Raw genomic sequence first — 16,533 nt, forward strand, 5'->3', positions numbered from 1 at the left:
ACGTACAGCTGGGAGGAGAGAGAGGGAGGAAAAAGGGCCGAACAGCTTGTGCTGTTCCTTTATAAAGGGAAGATGCAGGCAGCACGGGAGGGGAATAGCATAGATTACACTTTCTGATGTCCGTCTCTGGACCTATGTAGCCCCTGGACTCTATGGCTGAGACATCCCAGTTTCTTAAACTCACAACAGATGTTCAGATTGTCTTCATTGCTAAGTATGGAAGATCTCCAAAGTGTTTACCTGTGATAGAGGTTAAAGCTGACAACGGTCATTTTCTTCAGATGGAGAACAGACGTGCAGAGTTCAAGTGACGTGCTAGAAATTGCACAGGAAGTGTGTGCCACGGTGTGGAACTGAGCCCACATCTCATAAATAGCTGTCAGCTCTCCTCTTGCTTGATATTTAGTGTTTTCTGCAGTTTCAGAGGATGAAGTTTAGTAAGTGCTTATGTCTGCAAAAGCAGTTACTTTAAAGAATTGTCTTTTTAAAGACTTTAAATCTTAATTTTAGTATCTTCGCTGTGTTCCATGGCTCCATTTGGTAGGTACTGCAAACCTTGACATACCCAGTCGTGCTCATGTTATTGGAATAAACTTTAGTATGGCATATAGCTGAAAAAATATTGAAGGCCAGAAAACTAATACAGTCATTAAAAATACTTTTCAATTACAGACACAAAGTTGAAGTACTTAATTATGAGGCCTAATTTTCAAGATGCTGAGCCATTCCTACAGCCAGTAGCTTTTAAAAGAAATCGGAAATTTCTTTGGTGGAAATTTTGAGCAAGAACTTTGTATGTAAGTAACCATAATCTGCCTCATAATCTGTTCATAGTTTTCTTGACACCTAGGCTTCTTTTAATGCAAACTAAGTATAGAGTCAGGAACTAAGTAAAATTGATCTACTTTTAAGACTCTCCGTTTTGTAGGATGTTCTGATTTTCCTGTTGCGTTTAGCAGAACAAGAATTAGTTATGAGGGAAAAAGTTGGATGAAATGCCTTGCATTTTATGTAGCACTGAAATTTGTGGTTATTGCTTATTAAACTGTACCAAGGAATAGAAAATTATTTGAAAATTCCAGTGTTTTTTGTTGCTAAATGTGGCAAGCACCTCAGGATTCCAACAAGATGATGGTGGTTGATTATGTAAGGTGAGAAAAATTGATTGGCATGAAGAGGTAACTCAAGTATTAAAATATTTTTGGGGTATGCTCACAGCAAACCTGCTGCTAAGCAGGTAGATGTTATATATAACGTAGAGGCTTGGTAGTAGACTTCAGTGTTAGATACGAATTTTAATGATAGCTACTAAGGAGTGGTGTCCTGCTTGAAGTGAGAGCTAACCTCTTGATTGTGAAGGCTTTCAAGTATGTTAAATGCCAGTAGATGAGGTCTGCTGTTACTGGTGTTTTGGCTTTTTGTTGTCATCCCCAGCACTTGAAGTACTGTTTGGCTGTCACTTCCTATGCCAGAGCCTTACTGTGAGGGAAACTGATAATGTCATTAAACATATTTTAAAGATTCATGGAGTTCTGCAAACCTTCAGAGCAAAGATCTTCCAAACATCTTGATGATCAGGATTTTTTCTTTAGTGAATAGCAAACTCTTATCCCATAGGAAGTGCTGGCAGGCCATTGAATTTTCAGCTATTCTTGCTATTGTACCATTTAATTGGGTGACATAGCTGAAGACAGGCTATATCTACAGTGACTTGCCAAAGCAAGCCGGACACGTGGAAGGAGTTTATCATTATTCTTGATGCCCCGTAAGATCTTAAATGTGGAAAATCCCCTATGGATACGATTTTTTGCTGAAGTGATTGGCAATGACTTGGAAAGTTCTTCGGTGTCCTCCATACAGAAATGATATGCATCGTTCTGTTGCCTCTGTTACAGCAAAGGAATGTGGGTTTATTATATGGCCTTTGAGTATGTGTTTGGGGTAGTACCATACACAGTTGTTGTTCCTTGGATTATCTAAGCTGTAAGGTGCCTGGAAATAATGTGTTCAAATGCTTGGGTTGAAAACTGTTTATAGTAGCAGGTGGGAAGTTAGTATGTGTGTGTGTTTGTGTGTGTGTGTGTGTGTATGCTTCCTTACATTGGGTGTTGGTTTTTTTGTTGTTGGGCTATCACTTGAAAGAGAAATATTTGATTTCTTATAAGCACAGTACCAAGGGTGAGTGTGGTGGTTTTAAGACTGTCTTTAGTTTTTCTTCTCACAAAGTTCAAGCAGAAAAGTGAAAGAATGTAAATAAATCACTGTTGGGTGTAAGAAAGCAAAATAATGATTATTCTGAACGCTTCCATTGGAGAGATAGAAATGTTTAAGAATCACTACTCAAAACAAGGTCGGGCAGTTGGGCAGTCTCGCAGTCCATTTTTTCTCAGTCTGTCTGCCTGCTTCTTTTCTGGCTGAAGATAACATACACCTGCATATTGACCTTGACAAGCTAAGTCTAACAGGCCTCTCGGCTTCTTGGCTTTCTTCCCTCTGCTTTCTCTGTGGAAAAGGGGTGGGGGTAGGCCCCTTGGGAAAGAAGCACAGCCCTTCGAGGGGGGCCAGGGGGGTTTGTTGTGTTTTTCTGTTGAGTGTACGTATTTGTAAATGTTGCGAATAGTGTATATTTGTACATATTCATTGTGTTTCATCATAGATTGCAGTTTTGCCTGTAAATACAGCTTCATTTGCTTCCAGACTGAGCTATCCTCGTTATTGTTAGTTTGGGAGGGGGATTACAGCTCTCACACTGTAACAGTGAGCCTGCCAAACAATTTCAGCAAAACTGACATCGTTGGAAGCTTTGCCTAAACCTTGAAACCAAACTACAAATTGTAAGTTTACTATAAGAACCACAAAACTGAACTGGTTTTCAAGTATTTTATTTAAATTAAGGTGATTATTTCCAGAAAGTTTCATGTGTAAGAACAAAGATGGTTTCTGAAACCTCTTCAAAAGAGATACGTTGTGGTGGTTGTTTATTATTCTAATATTAGTCTTCATGTTGGTTTACAATTTAATTTGCTGCCCTACAAGTAAGTTCAATTATCCTGACTTTATATGCCTCAGTCTATCCATCTGAAGAGTTTGTTTCCCAAAGGCTGTATACAGAGTTCATATCAAAGCTTAGAATAAAATATTAGATCCTCAGTCCTGCAATTAGGCCATACACTGTTCTTTATAGCAAACTAATTCATGACTCAGCCACCTAATTGCAGTGGGACTTCCAATAAGCTCTTTAACATCTATTTATTTATAAAAATTATTTTAAGACTCTTTTTTTTTGTTAGTTGAGTTGTGGTTTAGGTAATTAAATCCTTACATGATATAGCTTGTAAAATTGAATATTAAATGCAATTAATTGTTAAGCTGGAATGACTTGTTTGCTTCAGAATGGTGGGGGGTTTACAGGTGTTCTGTAGTAATTTTAACTGGAGAGCAAAGTGCTGAAACTTTGCAGAAACCTACTTAAGATTTACATATCTATCTCCTGATAGATATCCTATACATGTATACAAGCATAGGCACATCTTCATTGCTGTATATTTGCAGGACTCCATGGAAGAAGGTATAGCTCTGTAAACAGGGCCCCTGATGTTGGTTTAACTAGTAATGTTAAAATTTTTAAGGCTACCAAAATACAAAGAATTGGAGTTTGGAGAAAGTGAAATGCCTTCTCTGGATGAATTTCTTAAGAAAAGGTAACAATTTCTTTAGAGGTTTTTTTGTTTTGTTTTCCTGCTGCTTTAGTTCAAGAATTGACAGCTTTCATCAAAGGACTAAGATTGTTTGTTTTCCCCTTGACAGTTCTATGGTCTTGCTTCCTCTCATTCTGGTATTTGAGAGGCTCAGAATTAGACTAGGGAACACTGTGTGTCTTTTCTTATTCTCTGAAGCTGATGAGAGTTTTAACAATTGAAGATTCTGCATTGAATTCTGTGAAAGGGATAAGGAAAAGTCTTGATAGATACACTTGGAATATACTCTTTCTCTGGATGAAGAACCTTCTAGTTCAAGTTATGACAGAATTTACTGCAGGCAATCAAAGTTTGCAAGTTACATTGCAAAATAGTTGTGTATAAATCTGCAAACAGTTTAACAGATTTCACTGTACTTTGTTGTATTTTATTTCATATTGCCCAAAATTCTTTTACTATGTATTTCAGCAATTTTCTTGCCACAGATTTTTTTTAATAAGTCTAAAATGAAGAATAATTATTTTTACTGAGTCTCTGATATTATTTGCATCATTGTCTGTAATATCTTTATCCCTTAAATTGTTTTGCTGTTTGAAATGCTATCAAATGCTATGAAATGCTATCAGACTCAATGCAGGCCTTGGCAGCCTGATGTAGTTAGAGGTGTCCCTGCTCACTGCAGGGGGGTTGGACAAGATTACCTTCGAGGGCCCCTTCCAACCCATTGCAATCTCTGAATCTGTAAATATATTCTTAAGAAAAAGACACCCTGCATGTAGAAGAAGGTGATAAAGTTGGTTGAGTACTGGAGACACCTTTTGATGATAAGGAATACTTATCATGGATAGATACCTTTACATTTCAGTGGTCCCAGTATTTAACATGTAAAGCAAGAAATCATACATCTTTCCATAAATTTCAGTGCAGCTTAAGCTAGTTATAAGGAGCAGTCTTTAAGAGTACACTTTTTTTCCCCTTATAATTTGTCTTTATCACACAGGAAGTTTCAGCACTTTAGTTGAACATACTTGGCTCCGATGTGAAGCTCAGGCAAAAATTCTAGAAAAGATGCAACTCTTCCAGACTCTGAAATGGGAAAGTAGGAACCTGTTTGAATTTTCTAACATCTTCTGCTGTACTGCTTCAGCTCACTTTTCCCTCTCACTCCCAGTTTAGGGGTACTGAGCCATCTCTAGTACAGTTTAAGGGAATTGTTTCTGTTTATTTGCCTTGGTGTACATATTTTTTAATCATTATTCAATTTCATTGTGTGCACACCATCTTTATTTCTGTCTTTATCTCATGACAGCTCTAACCAGAAATCTGAAAAGTACCATGTGAAAGAGATTCAGATAGGATGTCAGATACTGACTTAATTAAGATCTGAGGTAGGAAGAGAGGTAAAAATTTCTGAAGATTATTTACATACTATTCACGCTGAGGTTTTCTAAGTGGTTTAAGTGTTATTCAAAATACACATATTAATCTAAGCAGAAATGTGGATGGTGTACATGCTGTGTAAGGTAAGATAAAATTTAGAAGCTATTAGTGCGTGACATGGAAAGGCTGTGTGGCCAGTGGTGCATAGCGGGTCCACATGAAACATTTACAGTCAGTATTTGTTGATTCCACATGGCTATGGTGTTCATGCTCAGGAAAACTGAGCGATTACTGGGGCCTGCTTGTCCCAGAGGCTTGTTTAAGATGGATAACAGGGTGAGATTTAGCACTGAATGGTTATCTAGGACTGGGAAATACATGCCAGTTGTCTTTTATGGAGCAGTGACTGTACCGTGGCAGTAGCAGTATCCTAGATAGCATGGTATTTAACTCTGCACTAGTGTCTTTCAAGGGGCCATAAATGAGGGCAGTTGTGTTATCTTTTCAGGAGTCACCACTGCTTGGTATCTCTCATGTTGGAGCTTAAGACAGATTGTTCTCTAAACGTATTCTGCAAACACATAATTGGTCTTGTGAAAATTTGTTCCTGAAGGGGTCTTAAAAAGTCAAACCTTCCTGTGCTACATTTGAGAGTATTTCTTTCAGGCTCTGCTATGATGTTTGCCCTAGAATACACACTGCATTGATACAGAAGAAACTGGCAGCAGTTCTCATTTTCGTGTGGCCCTCATGCTTTTCATTAGGAATGATCAGTGCTGCTCAAAGCTTTTCAGCGGTATTGAGAAAATTGTATCTTTCTTCTGCAGGAACAATGAGCAGAGCTGTGCCACTTCTCCAGCACTAAGGGGACAGGCAGGGGGAGATGGGCTGCACTGAAAGGCAAGACCTCTGCCTAGCTCCTGTAGTGGGCTGAGCTGTGCTTTCATACATCCTGTGATGGCAGCAGCAGTCTGGCTTTCAGGACTTTGGCATGGGTGGTAAGGTTTTAGGCTCTCTTGCTATGCTAAAAGAATTTGTGAGTAGGTATGATTCTGCTTGAAGCTTTTGGAGGGATTTGTGGATTAATGTGTTTGATTTTTATGGTTGCATGGAAGGGTTCTGCATTGCTGCTTGGGCATTGTAAGGCTATTTCCCGTTGTAAAGAAGTTATCTTCCTCTTAAGTCAGTGCAATTCAACAGGGTGAAGAGTCTGTGAGGAAGAGGTTATGTTATTCACTTCAAATTTCATTAGAATCATCTGATACATCATCCTTTCCCTCAGCAGTGGGTGTGCCGGTATCTGGCCAGTCCAAAGCTCTGAAAATTGCAAGTAGAGCCTCCAAGAGTGGGCAGAAGTCATCTGTGGCAAGATCAGCAGCTGTAGCAAGGACAACGTTGAGCTGGGATCTTCCCTATACTCATCAAAAATAAATTTGTCCAGGGTACTAAGTAGGGCAGGAAATTCTGACAGTGTTGGAAGGTAATGGGTGAAGAAACATCTTGAACTTTAGAGCTTATAGTACTTGATGTAGTCAAGAGCTAGAATTTCCATGGTGTGTTACCAGAATTTGAAAGCTGGGAAGTGCAGTGTGGGGACCCTTAGAGGCTGTGGATGAAGACAATCAGTGGCTGGAACCATTGCACATAGTTTGTGTAAAGACTTTGTAGTTCACATGTGGTGCTGCCCAACACACAGTCAATCCATCGTCATCTTGATACTTGGAAAATACAGCACACAGATGTCTGCTCTGTCTCTCCCCCTGCTCAGCTTGCAGGGATTAATAATGAACCAGGACTAACAATGGCTCCAGACCATAATGCAGCCAGTCTTCTGCTCAATTTTTCCCATTATTTGACCTATTCCAACCTCCATTATTCTGGATAGCGGATACTGACTTTTATATGTATTTATATATTAGTTTCTATATAGATAGTTGAGTTTTTATATATGATTATATAAATATAAAATATGTTACACAGAATATACATATATTAAAAGTGTTTTCTCTGTAGAGTTGACTCCTCAAAATTCAGGCAATATAAGGATGTATTTTGCAAGAGTGACTTTGTTATTGTCCTGTGAGGAGGTATTTGACATAATGAGATTTTTGCAGAAACGTTTTCTTAAACAGTTTAATGTTGTAAAGTGGTTATTGGGTGAATCTAGATTATAAAATGAATAAGGCCATTGACTGTAGAATTCCATTCTCATTTTAGGTGGTGAAATAGGTAGTGAATATGGTAAATACAAGAGGCAAAGCAGGAAAAAGCAATATAGGAAAGTGCTTCTATCTGTTCCACGTGATAGTTCTTCGATGTTTCTGTGCAAATAAATTAAATTAGACTTTTTGTATCTGTCCTGTCAGCTCATCAGTTCCTTGTTCTGCAGTACAAAACTTCACTATTTCCTCTGCTCCATTTCCCAGGCGGCTGAGTGCTTACAGTAGACACATCCTCGGATACTTAGTTGCTCAGCTTTTGTAGGGTTCTTAAACCTTTTTAAGCACTTGGAACATTCCAGGTGAACTGGCTATAAATCTGCAGCAAGTGTGTGTTTTTCTTCTCCTGATGCTTCTCAGTACATTGGAGTGATCGTGCAGAACGGGGAGAGAGACAATCTTACATTTTAATTCTGGCTCATCTGCTTCTTCACTGCTGTTTTGAATTTGTCCAGTTTTCCCACTGGTAAAATTGAGAAGATACAGAATACCTAAAGGAGCTGGCAGTGGGAAGTTTGGGGCCCTCAGATATCAGAGAGAGCAGCCAGGCAGAAAGGGACCTGGGGGTACTGGTTGACAGGTGCCTGAACATGAGCCAGCAGTGTGCCCAGGTGGCCAAGAGAGCCAATGGCATCCTGGCCTGCATCAGGCATAGTTTGGCCAGCAGGAGCAGGGAGGTCATTGTACCCCTGTACACAGCACTGGTTAGGCCACACCTTGAGTACTGTGTCCAGTTCTGGGCCCCTCAGTTTAGGAAGGATGTTGAATTGCTGGAGCATGTCCAGAGAAGGGCAACGAGGCTGGTGAGAGGCCTTGAGCACAGCCCTATGAGGAGAGGCTGAGGGAGCTGGGACTGTTTAGCCTGGAGAAGAGAAGGCTCAGGGGAGACCTCATTGCTGTCTACAACTACCTGAAGGGAGGTTGTAGCCAGGAGGGGTTTGGTCTCTTCTCCCAGGCAACCAGCAGCAGAACAAGAGGACACAGTCTCAAGCTGCACCAGGGGAGGTTTAGGCTGGAGGTGAGGAGAAAGTTCTTCACAGAGAGAGTGGTTGGCCATTGGAATGTGCTGCCCAGGGAGGTGGTGGAGTCACCATCCCTGGAGGTGTTCAAGAGGGGATTGGACATGGCACTTGGTGCCATGGTTTAGATAGTCATGAGGTGTAGGGTGACAGGTTGGACTCGATGATCCTTGAGGTCTCTTCCAACCTTCTTGATTCTTGATTCTTGATCACGAAGAACAGTGAGGACATACCTGATTTCCCTGTCATTGAAGGATTCTTAGTGCTGTATAATAAATACAATAGGACCCATGCATCTGAACAATAAAGATAAAAAGAAATATTGAATTGCTGTCTTATCTGTTGAATGCCATCCATTTTATGTAATTAAAGACTATGCTGTCACGTGTTTTAAATGCAGGAGGACAGATTTCAAGATGCTTGTGTGTATTTTGGAACTTAATTAATGGCAGCTTAGCTTTGCAGGAGTTCCAAATGTATCATTGTGCTAAATACTTTGTATTCACAGTAAGAAATGGATTGTGTCTCTTCGGATGGTAAAAGGGGATAGAATAAACAGTGAAGGGAATCCTCTAGAATTTTTACCACAGCCCTAAACTGTGGATTAAATTATATTCCTGTATTCAGCAAAGAGATATAACAAAATACAGAATTTCAGCTGCATCTTATGAGACAATTTTTGATACTGCTATGGAGTATAAGAGTTGCTGAGATGGTTTGAGAAGTTACTGCCCTTGTATCCTTTCAGACATCAAATCCCACCACCCCTGCAGTAGAGGCAAAGGAACACATAGATTCTCTGTTCCAGTACAAGGTCTTGCTTGACAGCTGAGTTTATTCATGACTGGTAGATTAGTCCAAGCTGCTGGATATTTCCGTCAACTAGATGAGGAACATGCACCAAGTCTGCTCTGCTGCCCTGCCTGGGAGGCAGGGAGGGCAGGTGGAAGGGATGGAGGAGGAGTAATAGGTGGCTTAAGGACAGTGACATCTTCAGCTGGTGCAAGTGTCAACTAGGACTCTTGTCTGTCCACAGTTCAGTCTTACTCAAGTGATTTGACTCCAACCAGTAATACTAAGCTACTATGAAGTAGAAAATCAGGTTTAAGTCAAGAGGGAACCATCTTGTTTCTCTTAGATCTTTGTTTAGTTTAAGTGCTAAAAGCCGTGATCAGTTTTTCTCTCAGTCCTTGTTGCTTTCATGAGAAAACTCATGTAAGAGTATTTTGGAAATAAGCCCAGTGTTTTCTTCTCTGCTGCTGCAAGTATGTAAATTTTAAACCTGACTGAACGTTTACTTAGTTCCATGTCTGAAGATTTATGCATGTGAAGATGATTTAAAAAAAAAAAAGGGGGGGGGGGGGCATTTAATTATTAACAGCATTTGGCAAGGATCCCCTCACGAGAAGGTGCAAAGTAATACATTCCTTCATAGCTTATATAATCTATTGTGCTGTCCAAGTTGATTATGAAGCAGAACTATGACAGTGTTGCCTGGAACTTTTTTTTTTTTTTTCAGCTTGTTTAATCGGCATAATGATGTGAATGTTGGAAGGGAGAATTGTATGTTCTGTATTAGCTAATACATACTTTTATATAACAATACTTCCGTGTGTATACAACACTTGAAGTAGGCTATATTTCCTGAATTGCCAATGAATTTAGTAACTCCTTTGCTTTCCTCCTTTTGATTGCTAATCTGAGAGTTCCATATGTAGTAACCAAAGATAAGTGTACCCTTGTAAAGGAGAACGATGCATCCTTATCTCAAGCAGGAAATACAACATCCCTGTTCAGAGGAGAACTTAATGTTGGAGAGAGGATTGGACACGCATCTGATTCTTACACCCTCGCTGAGACTACCAGCATAAAATACTATTATATTCCTAACTTTTGTAGTGTGGAAGTGTTGCTGACAGATTTCCGGGTGAGAAAGAAAATTCAGGGGAGGAAGGATTCCCTAGATCTCTAAGAAAGCTCTGAGAGGAGAAAGATGTGCAACAAATTGCTAGCATGCAAAATATACAAAGCATTTTTTTCAATGTAAAATTTTAAAATCATCCAAATGTCTTTCCTGTTGGGTCTATGCTGTTTGCAAATAGGGGATTGCATTTAGAATGTTACTGCTTTTAAAATATAACTGTTGCTTTTGCTTTTTTTTTTTTGTTTTAAACTGTAGGTATGAGAAGGTGCCAGTAATCCTGGTTGGTAATAAGGTGGACCTGGAAAGCGAACGAGAAGTATCATCAAGTGAAGGCAGGGCCTTAGCTGAAGAATGGGGCTGCCCCTTTATGGAGACCTCTGCTAAAAGTAAAACAATGGTGGATGAGCTCTTTGCGGAAATCGTTAGACAAATGAACTATGCAGCACAGCCAGACAAAGATGATCCATGCTGTTCTGCATGTAATATACAATAGCAGTGAAAACGACCTAACCTGGACTTCATTTTGTAAGGTGGTAAAACTGTCTACTTCACTTCCTGGTTTGTGGGTCACTTGAAATACATCTGTAGTGAAGTAGCAACATTAACTCAGAGCTGAGCATTGAAAGTCAATCACTGACTCTGAATATAATTGGGTTATATGACCACATCTCACCCAGTTTTTCCCTTTGAACACCTGCAATTTCATGGCATAGCCAGCTATTCTACAGGGTTGTTCCAGTCAAATGTACCAGTGTTGTGTCAGACACCAACAGCAACCACTTCTGAAGAAGTTGGAACACTTTTGGAAATGGGAAACAAAAGTGGTGGAGAGAATATCTCTGAAGACCATTCACAGCTAGCATACGTGCAAAAGGAGAGCCAAGTCTTTCAGTGTCTACTTACTGTGCTTCGGGACGTGCGCTATCACTTGTGGCCAAGTTTGTTCAGTCAGATACGTTGATTTCACCAGAACTTTTGACAGTGTTAGAGGAAGAGGCTACCAGAGACCTATATAGTTTGGGTTTTTTTCAAAATTGATGCTATTATTTCTACACTTTATCCCACATCTCAAAATGGAAAACATTGAATCAGTGTGTGGAATGAGAGACAAGATCTGAAAACAAATGATGGGTGGAGAAACAGTCTGGCATTGGAATGTTTTAAATCTTTCATTTTGCTGCTCAGAAATGGAGGCTCACTTCAGGTTTTGGTCTGAAAAATGCCAAACAAACCCTCTGTTTACAAAGCAGGAAGCATCTTTATCACTTTACTGAACCAGGAGGAAGCAACTGTGATGAAAAAAAATTGCTGAGCCTTACTAACAAGGAACCCTTTAATAGATTGACTAGTACCATCTTGTAAGGAAAATTAAGCCATGTTGCATCCATATGTTCCCTTCTGCAGAAACCTCGTGGGACAGTGTGAACATCCTGCATTTTTAAGTTTATTAAAGACAACAGATTTTCTTGCCTTTAAGGGCTACGTTCTCTGGTGTGATCCCTAACTAACCTTTGAAAATCGAGTTTGCTATTTGATAGCTTTAATGTTGGAAAGTCAGATTGAATAACCATGTGAAATCATTTGGTTCAGAGGTGAAATAGTTATGGTTGTAATTCCTTAGGTGAGTGTGGAAATGGCTCTTCAATTGCCTGGCACACTGTTCAAAGGTTGCCCCAATTATTGGAGTGTTAAATGGTGGGAGCAAATGTTTTATTTTGAAAGGATGCTCGAGCTCTTGACTTGCTAGTTTCATAGCAGTGAAGTATTTATCATTTGCATGACTAATGGCACAGAAATACCTATTCTGAAGTCTTACAATCAAAGTATAGACAAGTTTTCAATCACAATGTTTAGATTTTAAATGCTGGAGAGATTGTCTCGAGATGGATCTTTTGTAGGTAAGATTTGCCATAAAAAATACGGAGTCACTGAGCCTGTGGTCTAAATAACACCATGCGTTCATGAGTTTTTTCAATCTTGTGCAGTAACAGTGTAGTTCCTTGTGTTTAACTGAGTGCAAATGGGGGTGCTGGGGTGTGTGTGTGGGTGTGTGTGTGTGTTCAGCGTGTATGTGTGCGTGTATATGGCCCTTAGAAATGTCCTAACTGGAGTTAGGTTCAAGAGTTTTGCCTCCATCTGCAGAACTTCCTAAAAACTCTCTCATCTGCTACAAAGGAAACTTGAATACAAAATGCTTTGTAGATTTTCATACATAAATACCCTTAACATTTTTAATTACAGTTCAGTGGATGATAGCTAAAGGAAATCATGTATTAATGGAATAGAACTGGACATCTCTGCCCTTAATCTTTCAAGACCTTTCTGCAACCAATATATCAAAGGGTATTAGATGTTGCAAAACATGAAGCCTTACAGGAACGTAAATGTAGCCCATTTCCCATCTACCTTACACAGCTTCTGTTACTGTACTTTGTTCTCTTAGGGAGATAGGCACACCATTTATTTCTGGCATCTGAATGCCCATTTTGGGTGCTCCAAATCGCCCTCCTAGAGGCACCTACCTCTTTCCATTGACTATATAGCAAACTTAGGCTTTTAACTCTGGTCCTCTGAGTCACATGACTTACATGCCTAAACTAGATGGTATGAATGTTCTCTTACCCCCTGCCCACTGTGTCAGCCACCATGCTTAAGCAAGATGTGAGATGTCATATTAATGATATTTCAATGCTTAAAATATCTGGATTGGGAAATGATTTACTGAGTAGTACAGCCGATCTGTAAAACAGCATGTCAGTGTGAGATCCACTGCATAAGCACTAAGGAAAAAAAAAAAAAAGAAAAAAAGGCTAAACAAAAAAAATCCCAAATTGAAACTGATTTGGATGGAAGTGCATGTTGTGCAATGTTATTTACAGAGATGTTAAAATCTTGCCTCACAGATTGTTCATCAACCAAGAAAGTGGCACGAAGTACAATATGAACAGCCTAAGATGAAGTTTGTAATGGAAAACAGATGGGCTTTCAATATAGGAGAAATTGCACAGTAATTTTTTTAGCAGAAATCTTGTTTCTTCGTTACACTTTTCTATTTTCAAAAACATAGGCCATATGTAAGCTACCACACAACATGGCAGGGGGGAAAGCATAGTGATATTTTCCATTGTATAGTTCCGAGGAAGTAGTTATGCACTATTTGTATTTCCACTAATGTGAAGATAGTGGAGCTTGAATCACTGACAGTTGCACTTGACAGAGATTTTTCAAATTATATAGGGGTAGCAGAAAGGGAGGTGTGTGAGCCACGCAGCAGCTGCGTGACCACCCTGCAGGAGTTGTTGGTCTTGGGTCATTGTTTCATTTATACCCTGATAGGATTACCAATTATAGTCTTTGAAAGTTTCTTATAACATGCCTTAAAATATTATGATTTGTTCCAAAGACCCACTTTTCCTTTGGCTGTTCTTGTAGAGCTTTGTACTTTTCTACAAAGACAGCACTTCTCCAGTTTTGTTGTTTTCGTTTTTATTTTTTTAAAAAACGTTGCAACTTTTATTCTTTTAAGCTATGATAGTGAGAGCAACTGTTTCCTCTTTCCCTTAAAAATGCACAAAGTCAAAGCAATCAAACCAGAATCTGATAAAGAGTATTAAACATAATTACATTGGGTTTTGTTTTGGTTTGGGATTTTTGCTTTGTTTTGTTTTGTTTTCCGGTTATGTCCATCCCCCAGCTCACCCCTTCAGAGCTTCAAAAGGTTTTGGTGACATTTTCTGTTCTGGTTTTAGCCTCTCCCTAACCCCAGTGTTGCAGTTGCCATTACTTTTCTGTGGGAAAACTACTGGTATTTGCTTTCCTGTATAGAACGTTGCCTAAAGAAGTCAGCCATTTGGTTGGGGGGTTTTGTGCATGTTTGGTTTTTTGTTTTGTTTTGGGTTTTTTTGTTTTTGTTTTTTACCAGTGTTCCATCAAAGCACTGGTTAGGCTTTAATTGTGAAACTCCGCAACAAAAGTAAATGTTTGACAACTGCAGGAGGCTTTTATCTGCATTGTTGTGTATCTGTTAATTCTTGATCAGGGTTTGAAGAAGGACTGAAGTGATTTCTGGAATCAGGCTTGATGCTGTTGATTTGGAGTTTCCTAGGGGTGAATTAATGTATTTCACAGTTAATTGTTGAGCTCTAATACAACTGGCAACTTAAAATGGGGCAACAGTTTGTTTTGTAACAATGTCAGTTGTTTAAACCTTGATGTTTCAAATAAAACAAGAATTGTACATAGAACTCAATGCAAACTCAGCAGTTGTATTTGGAGTTAAATTATTTTAACAAATAAATTTATTTAATGAAATCTTCTTTGCATTTCCTGTATTGTCCATTTTGATTTCATCAAAAAGTTCATCCAAAGCTGACAAGAGCTGCCCTGCCCAGTAATTTGAAACAACACTGTCGATTATTTGTGGTTCAGCTAAGTATTTCTTGCCAAAATACTCATCTGGTACAATTTAAATAGCAATAAGCAAAAAGGTAAATATACTTTAAATTTTATGGATGGCTGCATGTTGTAATTTAAATTGTAAGCTTGACCAAGAACCATAGCAAGTTGTTTGGGTTTTTTTCCTTCACTATTCTTAGAGGGATATGCATTGACAAGAATGAGTAAGACTCAGTATTTGCTAAGATACAGCTCTTGCTATGGCAAGAGAATTAGTACTTCTCGTGAAATAGAATAAAATAATGTGTTAACTTGGTTGACATTCGATCTAGTGGATATGCAGAATTACTTTTATAACATCATGGTTGCAAAGGGTTAAGAAAAAAAGGATTGTTTGTTATATCAGCTGTTCAATTGATGAGTGTTTTGCAGGCTTTCAGCACCATACAAAAGGAGTTAGTGTTAGAAAGGACTTCAAATACAATTAGCTTGCAGAGATTTATAAATGAACAGTTGAGCTAATGCTAACAGGATTATTCTAGGTAATTGGAACTGATCAGCAGTTACATTTTACTCATGCCAGTATCACTAAAATACCATTTTCAGTAATGATGGTTGCTTGGTGGTCTCTTGTTTTCAGGCCATGCATGCCGTAATGAGCAAGAAGCCTGAGGTTGGCACATCTTGTGGGTATTATGGATTCTATGGATATTATGGAAGGCTGACACATGCTGCTCATTTTATGGTTTTGATTTGCCCATTCATTCTGTAAAGCAGTTACAGGTGAACTTTTGCTGATGGGTTCTTGCAGTCTCGTTAATTTAGTAATATCCCTTTGTTTTGTCTGAGAAGATACCTATACAGGGACCACAGGAATTCCTTGGGCTGTTCTGAACAATGACATATGCTAGTGTGCAACATGCTCTTTTCAAGTAAGTGAACAACCAGAAAACTGTGAATATTGTACTCTTAGCAAATGCTTGCTCTGGGGCCCTTTTTTCCCTTCCCCCCCCCCCAGCCCCTTTTTTTTTTTTCCCTTTTTTTCTTCTTCTGCAAATGCAGGAAACTCATTCACTCTCTGAGAAAGCTTTGTGAAATATTTTGGATGGAAATAAATGTCTTCTTATCAATCCTCCACAGGTATCCAATCTTTAATCACTGCTTCTATTGCTTGACCAGGTGGTCCCTGGATTCCATCTTCTGTCCCAGATTCCTTTCAGTAGCCTTCATTCTTTTGCTGTTTACTTCCTACCTTGTGTTTTCTTCTCCATTAAAACAACATTCTTTCTCTGAGAGCACGAAGATTTATCCTGAAATTGCTGACAACTGTTTTTATTGCTCTGGCTCATATGAATGTACTCAATATGTAGTCATGTCTTCGTTTTGCAGGCACTGACTTGATCGTTCTTTTGTAACAAGCATCAATTTTCAGCTTCCACTGGCCCTGTTTGGATGCACTAGTTCCCTAGTCAGTTGCCTTATACATAATTCCTGCTTTGCTGTAAAAACTTTGGATAAAACCTTTCTGGTTTTCTGTGTTAATTGCAGTCATGGCATTTGCAGGCATTTTGAGCTGCAGATTTCTCATCTTTCTTCATAGGGAGGTCAGTTAATGCCTGTGTGAATACATCTGGATTTTGAGACCGGTTGTTAATTATCTGGCCTTTGGTTATCTGATGGGTCGGCACAGCATGTTTTTCTAGCCTTCTCACATTGGAAGTAAAAAGTATTGAGTTAGTTTAATATTTAAAATGTTTGGGGTTTTTTTCTTCAGCTCCTGTTACTACATTCATCATGTGGTCTTCTAATACTTTTAGATGGCACTTTCACTTGAGAAGTGACCATAAAAGCACTATCTTAATAGTTGGGCTACCTAATATACAGAGTTGTATCTTTTC

General features: G+C 39.0%; 1 protein-coding gene across 3 annotated transcripts in view; it reads left to right on the forward strand.

Annotated features, from left to right (window-relative positions):
* The window catches only part of RAP2A (RAP2A, member of RAS oncogene family), a 30,768-nt gene extending 20,017 nt beyond the window's left edge, over positions 1 to 10,751 (forward strand). For all 3 annotated transcript variants that reach the window (XM_054391520.1, XM_054391501.1, XM_054391510.1), the window contains one exon: positions 10,496 to 10,751. In XM_054391520.1, coding sequence (XP_054247495.1) covers positions 10,496 to 10,733 — 238 coding nt within the window. In that variant the 3' untranslated portion in view covers positions 10,734 to 10,751. The remainder of the gene's footprint in view (positions 1 to 10,495) is intronic.
* Positions 10,752 to 16,533: the final 5,782 nt, after the last annotated feature.

Source organism: Indicator indicator, chromosome 1, assembly GCF_027791375.1.
Source record: "Indicator indicator isolate 239-I01 chromosome 1, UM_Iind_1.1, whole genome shotgun sequence".
Taxonomy (NCBI): domain Eukaryota; kingdom Metazoa; phylum Chordata; class Aves; order Piciformes; family Indicatoridae; genus Indicator; species Indicator indicator.